At 45.2% G+C, this 10,568-nt stretch overlaps 1 protein-coding gene across 2 annotated transcripts in view; it reads left to right on the forward strand.

Annotated features, from left to right (window-relative positions):
- Positions 1–9,351, forward strand: part of TEX11 (testis expressed 11) — a 307,210-nt gene extending 297,859 nt beyond the window's left edge. For both annotated transcript variants that reach the window (XM_081808717.1, XM_081808718.1), the window contains 2 exons: positions 8,342–8,506; positions 9,096–9,351. In XM_081808717.1, the coding sequence (XP_081664843.1) occupies positions 8,342–8,506; positions 9,096–9,167 (237 nt within the window). In that variant the 3' untranslated portion in view covers positions 9,168–9,351. The remainder of the gene's footprint in view (positions 1–8,341; positions 8,507–9,095) is intronic.
- The last annotated feature ends 1,217 nt before the right edge of the window (positions 9,352–10,568 follow it).

Consider the following 10,568-nt stretch of genomic DNA (forward strand, 5'->3'; position numbering starts at 1 on the left):
CTTCTCCCTCTCCCACTCCCCCTGCTTGTGTTCCTGCTCTCGCTATGTCTCTCTCTGTCAAATAAATAAATAAAATCTTTAAAAAAAAAAAAAAAAAAGAGAAAATATAGGAAAATAGGTTTTTTAAGATTTTTTTTTTTTTTTTTTATTCATGAGAGACAGAGCGAGAGAGAAAGGCAGAGGAAGAAGCAGGCTCCCAAGGAGCAGGGAGCCCGATGCGGGACTCGATCCCAGGACCCCGAGACCATGACCCGAGCCGAAGGCAGACGCCCAACCATTTGAGCCACCCAGGCGCCCCTTTTTTTTTTTTATTCATGAGAGACAGAGCGAGAGAGAAAGAAAATAGGTTTTGTTTTTTTTTTTTAAAGATTTTATTTATTTGAGAGAGAGAGAATGAGAGAGCACATGAGAGGGGGGAGGGTCAGAGGGAGAAGCAGGCTCCCCGCCGAGCAGGGAGCCCGATGCGGGACTCGATCCCGGGACTCCAGGATCATGACCTGAGCCGAAGGCAGTCGCTTAACCAACTGAGCCACCCAGGTGCCCGAAAATAGGTTTTTTAATTATGGGATGGAGAGGACCCACCCAGAAGTGGTACAGGAAAAAAAAATAGATTCAGTTACAGAAATTTTTTAAAGATTTTATTTATTTATTTGACAGAGAGCGGAGCCTGATGCAGGACTTGATCCCAGGACCCTGGGATCATGATCTGAGCTGAAGGCAGTTACTTAACTGACTGAGCCACCCAGGCGCCCCTCAGTTATATAAATTAGTGAATGACCCAAGATACCACAGAAAGCTTTAAAATAAGCCACGGACTTAGATAAAATATTTGTAGCATTTTTATTTTTATTTATTTATTTTTTTGAGTTGACACACAATGTTACATTAGTTTCAGGTTTACAACTTAGCGACTTGACAAAGTTTATACATTATGCCGTGTTTGGCACAAGTGTAGCTGCCGTCTGTCCCATTACACCCATTGCATGGCTAGTACAACATCACTGACTGTACCCCTTATGCTGTGCCTTTATTCCTGTGACCTGTCCATTCCGTAACTGAGAGCCTGGATCTCTTTCTCCCCTTCATCCATTTTGCTCAACCCCCACCTCTCTCCGCTTCGGCAACCATCAGTTAGTTCTCTGTGTTTATAAGTTTGATTCTGCTTTTTGTTTGTGTATTCATTTGTTGTTTGGGGTTTTTTTTAAGGTTCCACTTATGAGTGAAATCATATGGTATTTGTCTTTCTCAGTCTGACTTATTTCACTTAGCGTAACACCTTCCAGGTCCATCCATTCCTGTTGTCTCAAGTGGCACGAGCTCATCCTTTTTTATGGCTGTGTAATATTCGTGTGTGTGTGTGTACACCACACTTTCCTTATCCATTTGTCTGTCAGTGGACACATAGGTTATTTCCGTATCTTGGCTATAATGTTGCAGTAAACATAGGGGTGCATATATCTTTTTGAATTAGTGTTTTTGTTTTCTTTGTGTAAATACCCAATTGTGGAATTACTAGATCATATGGTATTTCTATTTTTAATTTTTTGAGGGACCTCCATACTGTTTTCCACAGTGGCTGCACCAGTTTGCATTCCCACCAACAATGCATGAGGGTTCCTTTTTCTCCACATCCTCACCAACACTTGTTATTTCTTGTCATTTTGATTTTAGCCCATCTAACTGGTGTAAGCTGATATCTTATTGTGGTTTTGATGTGCATTTCCCTGATGATGAGTGATGTTGAGCCTCTTTTCATGTGTCTGTTCACCATCTGTATGTCTTCTTTGGAAAATGTCTACTCAGGTCCTCTGTCCATTATTTTAATCAGATTGTTTTTGGGGGGTTGAGTGGTGTACATTTTGTATATATTTTGGTTAGTACCTTGTCAGATATATCATTTGCAAATATCTTCTCCTGTTCATCACATTGTCTTTTTATTTTGTTTCTGGTTTCCTTTGCTGTGCAAAAGTTTTTTATTTAAATGCAGTCCCAATAGTTTATTTTTGCTTTTGTTTCCCTGGCCTTAGGAAACATCTAGAAAAATGTTGCTATGGCTGATGTCAGAGAAAGTACTGCTTGTGTTCTCTTCTAGGATTTTTATGGTTTCAGGTCTCACATTTAGGTCTTTCATTCATTTTGAGTTTGTTTTTGTGTATGGTCTTAGAAAGTGGTCCAGTTTCATTCTTTTACATGTGGCTGTCCAGTTTTCCTGGCACCATTTATTGAAAATACTATCTTTTCCTCCATTGTATATTATTACCTCCTTTGTCATAGATTAATTGACCATATAATCATGGGTTTGTTTCTGGGGTCTCTGTTCTGCTCCATTCATCTATGTATCCATTTTTAAATTAAAAATCAATAAGAAAAAGATTACCAACACCAGAAAAAAATGAGCAAAAGCAATAGCTTTTTTTTTGTAGCCAGGTAAGCTACAAAAGAAGACCTGCAGTTGGCTAAGAAACACATACAAAAGGTGTTCAACCACAGAATTAATCAAATCAAGGAAATCTATATAAACAACAGTATATTTCTTTGTTAACATCAGGTGAAAATGGAGACATTTTCACTAAATTGGAGGTTGTGCTTGGGAAAATAACCAGTCAAAGGCTTGTGAGTGCCCCTGGCTTCTACTTCTTATCTGTGCCACAAGCATACTGTGTGGTCCTAGGCAGATGGCACTGAATATCTTGGCCTCAGTTTCCTTATTAATAAAAGGAGGTTTCTAGAGACTTCCACCTCTATAATGGCAATATGAGAATCTGAATGGGCATGTTCCCCAGCAAAACAACCATACTGGTGAAAATTATAGAAAAAACAACTAGGGGCACCTGAGTGGCTCAGTTGGTTAAGCATCCAACTCTTGATTTCAGCCCAGGTTATGGTTTCAGGTTCGTGAGCTTGAACCCTGCATCAGGCTCCTCATTCAGCGGGGAGTCTGCTTGAGGATTCTCTCCCTCTGCCCCTCCCCCTCACTGGCTCGCGTGCTCTCTCGCTCTCTCTCTCTTAAACAAAAATAAATAAATATAGGGGCGCCTGGGTGGCTCAGTCGTTAAGCGTCTGCCTTCGGCTCAGGTCATGATCCCAGGGTCCTGGGATCGAGCCCCGCATCGGGCTCCCTGCTCGGCGGGAAGCCTGCTTCTCCCTCTCCCACTCCCCCTGCTCCTGTGCGCTTGCGCTCTCTCTCTCTCTCTCTCCCTCTCAAATAAATAAAATCTTTAAAAACAAATAAATCTTTTAAAAGAAGGAAAAGAAAGAAAAAGCAATAAAGTCTTTAGAAATTGTTTTAAGAGCATACAGAAAATGGAAAAGGGCCTCTTCAAGAAAATCTACTAAATCTTGGTAGGATCCTTGGGAGTCTGTGCTGCTTGAGCCACGACTCACTCGGCGCCCTCCCCCACCCCCAGCTCAGCATGAGGGAAGCTCCACTCCAGGAAACTGTGGCCATGGAAACAATGCTCCCACTCCCCTCAGCCTCCCAGTCGAACGACATGCTGGCCCACAAAGAGCAGCAGGCTGTCAGCACTTCTCTCCCACCTTCAGCTCCAAGCTACAAAGGCTAAATTTTTGGCAAGTATGGCCGAAAGAGTGAGGCCTCCCTTCCTTCTCCCAGCCCCCACTTAGAGGGCGAAGGACCTTCCTCAGGCAAGTCAGACCACCGGGACCCTTGCCCCAGCTAACTCGGAGGGCAGAGGTTCCCCACCCAAAGAGGCAAGCCGAGAACACTAGAGACTACCGCCCTACCCAGTACCCTACTCTAAAAGCAGGTGGATCACTCAGAAGAAAGGGGTCCACTGCCCCCCGCCAAAGCTCTGGAGCAGGGACTTAGAGATTTTCTCCTGGGGTAAGGGCAATCTATAAGAACAGAGGCTGTGTCCTGAGAAGCAACATAAGAGGCTTCACATGTGAGGGGAACAGACTTTGCCATAAAAAGAAATGAGTTACTGACACATACTACAACATGGATGGATCTTGAAAGCATTATGCTAAGTGAAAGATGCCTCTTATAAGGACCACATACTGGGTGACTCCATTTATCTGAAATGTCCAGAACAGGCCAATCTAGAAGAGAGAGACATGAGATTAGTAGTTGCCGAAAGATGTGGGAAGAGTATTGGGGGAAATGGGGAGTGACTAACGGGCACACGGTTCCCTTTAAAGGGGATAAAAATGTTCTGAAATTAATTGTGGCAATGGTTGCAGAACTCTGTGAATATACTAAAAACCATTGAATTGTACACTGTAAATAGGTAAATTGTATGGCACTTGAATTGTATCTCAGTAAAACTGATATACACAATAATCACTTCAGGAGCCCCGAGGAGAACCTAAAGAGACAGTCATTGTGTTCCAGAACACCTAGTTTTGTTAGAAATTTGTATGACTGCTGTATTTATTAAGATGGTGAGGACAGAAAAAAACTGGCTTCTGTTATGAGCCCCAGAAAGTCCTAAGAGCCAACACCTGTATTTGCTGTCATTGACTTGTATGTCACCTAGGCCAGTCTAGGTCGCTTTGGGGTGAGTAGCTGCGCTGATGCATTACTTTATTGAAGATTAGTGATTCTCCTAAGCCACACTGGACGTGAAATAAAACTCCTGTGGTGTTGCCTAACTCATTGAATGGCACCATCGTGTTTCTAGTTGCCGATAAGCCAGACATGTAGGCATCATCCCCCATTTCTAGTGTGTTACCAAGTCCTGTCAGTTCTGCCTCCTAAATATCTCAGATTCATTCACTTCTTCCCATCCTCCACCATCACCAGCCTAGTTCAAGTTATCATCTTCACCTCAGCTACTGTAGGAAACGTTTAGCTGGTCTCCTTGCATCTCTGGCTTTCTTCCATACCTTTTTCCATCAAGTGACCAGAATGATGTTTTAAATTTTCAAATATGTGACCTTGCTTATCTTCGTCTGTAGTTTCCCACTGCTCTTAAAGACCAAAATTCTGAATGTGGCCTACATGGCCCTTGCCTCCTTGTCTGTCCTCATCTTGAGCCACTCTTTCCCTCACTCCCTGCCCCGTTAGCCACACTGTACTCAGCGGCGCCGCAAATTACTGACTGCTAACAAATCTGATAGCCTCTTTCTTTACCCTGGCCCTCATTATTAACCTCTGCCTCCTCACTGAAATTTGTTCCTGTGTCCTTTATTTTCACACCGCTCCTCTGCATTATCTTTTCACTCCTCCACCCAACTGTGAACATTTCCATGATTCTCTGCTCTTTCCTTCTCTATATTCTGTAACTCTGTGCTTCAAGTGAATTGATACACTTCAAGTGTTATCTCAGTTCCAGTCCATACGTGCAACAGCTTACCTATCTCCCAAAGCTACCTCAAGCCCAACATGATTAAAGGAGAACTTATCATTATCTTGATCCCTTATCCCCAGAATCATCTTCCAGTTCCTCCTTTCAATGGTATCAGCATTCCCTCAGCCACTCAAACTATGCACTTTCGAGCCATTTTCAATTCATGTATCTTTCATTTCCCCTATCAAAGCCGTTACCAGGTTTTATTGATTCTTCCTTTAGAATCTTCCTTACATCTTTCCATTGCCACTATGTTAGTTCTCCCCGTTGTGCACGTCTTAGTCACTTCATCCTTAGACTCTTAACAGTTCCATTTAAACAGTCCTCGCTGTTTTCTCACACTCACGTCCATCCTAAACACCACTGGCCTTTCACTCTCAAGAAAACTCCAATTTCATCACTATCCGTTCCCTTCTCAGAAACTTTCAGTGATTTCTCATTGCCGGCAGAATACATTCCAAAATCTATGGCTTGTGATGCAAAACCCTTTACGCTCCAGGCCAGTGTTTCACAAACGACATTCCACAAGATGTTAGTAAATGGTCTGCATACCCTGTATTAAGCACAGTCACATGATTTCTTTTCTGTAAAACTTCTGGGACGCTGAATGAACGAATGTGCATGATACTGCTCCAAGAGGGTATGTGTAGAATGCAGCGTGTCCAAGACATACGGGGCTGAAGAACCCTGTTTTTATTGACCATCTATTTTTCATGACACTGCTGTTCCGAGGAAAAGGATTTAGGACCTACTTAGGTAGCCCTGCCCTACATTTCTCGTCCTAGTTCCCACTAAGTTCCCTACATAAATTGTCTGCTTAGGCCAAACACGTATTAGTCCCCCTGAGACGTGCACAACCTCAGGCACAGCCCAGGTCTTTATTTGTCCTGTTCTGCCCACACGGAATCCCTTCTCTTTCTCTGTATATCTAGATGATCATTTTTATTGAGATATAAGTCATATATTATAAAACTCACAATGGTAAAGTATCCGGTTCTGTGGGTTTTCGTGTGTGTTGTGCAAGCGCCATCAGTGTCCGAATCTGTAGCATCGCTGTCACTCTGAAGAGACCCTGTAACCAGCAGGCGTCCTTCGCCATTCCTCCGCGCCCCAGTCCCTGACGGCCACCAGTCTGCTTTCCACGCATTTGCCTCTTGTGGAGATTTCCTATCATCTCCGGATGTCTAGGTCCGACTCCTCTACCCTCAGGCCATGTTTGTTCAGTCATCTGGTCGTCCGTTCAGTTACGATCGTGACCCTGCCAGACCCTGTGCCGGGCTGTGACTTTACAAAGGCAGATGCCACGCTGCCTGCAGGGAGCTCCCGGCCGAGTGGGGGAGACGGCCAGCACCGTGTTACGAAGTGCTGTTGCGGTGCTGCGAACTGAGGGCCGTAGGAGCCGAGTGGCGCGGGCATCAGGGACTGCCTCACAGAGGGGGGAGCCTTGGGGCATTGAGGCATTCGTTCGTGCATTCATCCATCAAGCATCCGTTGTGCGCCCCTTCCGTGCCGGGCATGGTGTGCGACTCTGAGGTTACAGAGGTGAGCAAGGCTAATGCCCTGCACCTCCGCGAACGCAACCGTCTGGCGGAGGACATAAATACATGCACAGGGCCAAAGCGAGGTGCTCGGAGTTGTGTCAGGGACGTAAAGCTTGCTGTGGAAGCAGAGAGAAAGGAGTACGGGACTCTGCTTGTGAGTTTGAAGAGAGAGTAGACATTTACCGAGTGGACAGGGCCGGGAGGTGGCGTTCCAAGGAGAGACGAGACCTCCTCTGACTGCGCCAGTCTGATGCTCGTTTGTTTGTTTTTTTAACCGAATTAGAGCACCGACTGCCTGTGTGACTCTGCCTACTCCTTAATCACATGCCTTGTGTAGTCCTCTCTGTCCACGGATGCCCTGGCTCCCCAGAGGCACTGTGTAGCCTTTGGGATAAGAGCCTTGTTTGGTCCCTCTTAGCGCCCTCATTCTCAGAGGGTTTTATGCACGGTGATTTCTGTAGACCCAAATGAGTGAAGGCATTTCAGCTGAGACGTGGACACTCCCAAGAAACCGCGGCCCGAGTCTTCTATCGCATTTCCCCCTTCAGGGGCCTGTTGCGTAGATGAAGGGCTTTAACCTGGATCGAGCACGTGAATGCTCCCTTCGTGGTCCATCTCCTATACAAGAACCTGGAAAGTAGCTCCTCAGACCAATCCCTTTCTTTATTGCAAAATCTTGTGATCAGCCACGTTGAAGACTACTCTTAGGTGAAGGGACCGTCTTAGAAATGGGCCCTTTTGTTCATAGCTAGGTACGTGTCGTCAACACAGAAGAGTAGTATTTTCCTTTTAATTACAATGGGTTGACTTAAATAAAACGGCTTACCCTCCAAAACCAGGTTTTGCCTTAAAGCAAAAACTGAGATTTCCCGGAGAAGGAATTCTGCCTCAAGATTGTAACAACGAAATCCTGCCCGAGTCTCCAGCCCGCTGGCTTGCCCTACAGATTTCAGACTCAAGATTGCAACATCATCTCTTACCTGAATATGCAGCCTGCTGGCCTACCCTACAGATTTCCAACTTGCCAGCCCCCACAATTGTGTGAGCCAGTTCCTTAAAATAAATATATATGCAAAACCTAAAGATGAATATCATTTCTATTCTAAATACCCACTGATTCAGGTCGAGGAAATTAGCAGATTCGATAAAACTGCTTCTTGACAAGCTTCTCTGAGAATTAGAGATAATAGACTGAGGGCACACCAAGGGGAGCCACCAACAAGACAGAGGGTTTTCTCCTGTGTCAGGGAGACCAAGGCTGAGTCCAAGCGGGCCTCGATGCTTTTTCCAGTTTACATGTCACTTCCTGAGGTCTTGCTGTGGAGCATTCTACAGCTGACAAACCTTCAAGATGCTCTCCTCCTACTCTCGAGGGGCTTGGCATTGTTCATGGACGCTATGGCTCTTTCCTTGGTGTTAGCAGAGCACCCATGTTTAGTAATGTTTAATAATAACGGGCACAGCACTGATACTGTTCTTGGATTTCAGGAAGGCTACCCAGAAGCAGAGATTCTCTGGCTGATGATCAAGTCCTGGAACACTGGCATATTTATGTATGGCAGGAGAAAGTATGTCTCTGCAGAAAAATGGTGTGGCCTAGCCTTGCGTTTTCTTGACCACCTTGGCTCCCTCAAGAGAAGCTATGAAACTCAGGTGAGGAGGGAAGAGGACTAGGGGGGCCGAGAGGTTCTATCTGGGCACCCGGTAAAGACTCAGCCCTACCTTCTTGGCCGGGAAAGGATCCTGATCATTGTTCCTCGCAGTGCTTCCGCAGAACTACGAGACTTAGGGGACTCTAAACCGTAACGTCTTAGAGTGAAAACCAGGAAGGATGGTGAACGTGGGGCGGGGGGCACCTAGGGAGAGCAAGTGGAATCTAAGAAGAATGCCAAGATAGAGCTCTGGAAAGATGCATCACCGTCGATGCCAGTGCAAGTGGGGAAGGACTGACCGCTGGGCCAACGATGACGGTTTCCGGAGGTGTTTTCTCGAGGGAGTAGTCTGGGTTGCAGACTTCTGGGCCACTAGCTAACCAGGAGAGGCTTGAGGGGGGGTGGGGGGAAGTCTTGCTACCAAATAAGAGCAAAGGCTATTTTATGGTTTAAGCACCTTCTCCCTTATAATCGCTGCTGTCCCGAGTCAACGGACCTCGTGCGATGGAGTCCCTCTTCCCTAAGAGTCTGGGAAGCGGTGCCACATTTCCTTGTGTCTCAGGAAATCTATCTGCTGTTCTCTTTCCCAGGTGAATATTCTGTATAGTGAGCTTGTGGAAGCGCTGGATCGAAAGAAGGGCTCACTTTTTAATGAAGAGTGAGAAGTGCCGGGACAAGGTGTATGAGCAGGCAGGCTGCCAGCAACCTGAAGATGTTTGGTCCTGAGATGCTGAGCATTTACGTTCTTGCCAGACTTTCTCCTAAGTTTTTTGTTACTGTTTTCTCAGGACCTATTTTCGATGTTGTCAAATGACAGTTTCTAAAATAAAAGCATTTTGACTTTTACTGTGGTAACCAGCTCATTTCTGGGGGACAAATAAATTTTCCAAGGTGCTCAGGATATTATATATTGAAATAGCCCACATGAGAGCAGGATGACTCATGCCCCATGTGAACAGAAGGAAATGTTCATCCGAGTCCAACACAGGGTGCATTTCATTCCTGAAGTGCTCAAATTCCCACCACCTGAAGATAACAGAGAACCGTGGGCTCTCCATCAGAAGGACCTTAGTCGTTATTGGGCCCAGAATTGAGCAGACTCATAAACTCGCTTGATGAGGATGGGTTGTCCCGCCTCTTTCAGAGCATATCCTACGACAGGGAACTCCCGAGATAGCTCAATCCCCCTTTTTTGCTCTCTAATTGGTAAATAGCCCTTCCTCATACTGAACAAAAATTTGTCTCCCTATAGAGGTCTGCTCTCTCTGTCCCAGATGCACTTTGGAGAACTGAAGACCGGAAGTCAGGCTCCCCGCTATCTTCCTGGCTTTTTCTTCTTCTGGTTGAACATTCCCAGAGCCCTCAGTGGTTCCTCATCCGATACAGGCCCCTCACCTTCCAGGAGCCAAATCCCACGTTCCAGTGAGGTCTGACCCACACAGAGTTCACTGGCCTCATTCTGGCTAGACTTGCATTAGTGTACGGTAAGATCACGTTGGCTTTTTTCTCCCAGTTGATTTGAATTAACAGTGTTTAACTTTGGATTTCGAAATAGTTTCATAACTTACAGCAAAAGTGCAGATAAGCACAAAGAACCATACACCCTTCACCGAGCTTCCCTGTGTGTCGACATTTTACCACATTGTTCTGTCATTCTCTTTGTTTCTTTCTAAACCATTTGAGATTAATTTGCAGACCTCTTGCTCTGTGACCCCTTCATACCTCAGTGTGTATTTCCTAAAAACAAGGATAGTCTCTTCCAGGACCCCAGCTGAAGCATCAAAATTAGGAAATTAACAATGATGCCATTCCACTGTCTAATCCATAGACCCCATTCCAATTTCACTGATTGTCCTAATAAAGCCCTTCCCAAGTTCAGAATCATAAGTTGCATTTAGTTGTCATGTCTCTTTCATCTCCTACAAACGGAAACAGTTTCTCATCCTTTCATTCATGACCTTGACATTTTTGAAGAGTACAGGCTAATTACTTTGTAGCATGAACCTCAGCTCTGGTCTGTTCAATGTTTCCTAATGATTAGATTCAGTGTGAGCATTTTTGGA

Source organism: Leptonychotes weddellii, chromosome X (assembly GCF_054177405.1).
Source record: "Leptonychotes weddellii isolate Sample4059 chromosome X, ASM5417740v2, whole genome shotgun sequence".
Lineage (NCBI taxonomy): Eukaryota > Metazoa > Chordata > Mammalia > Carnivora > Phocidae > Leptonychotes > Leptonychotes weddellii.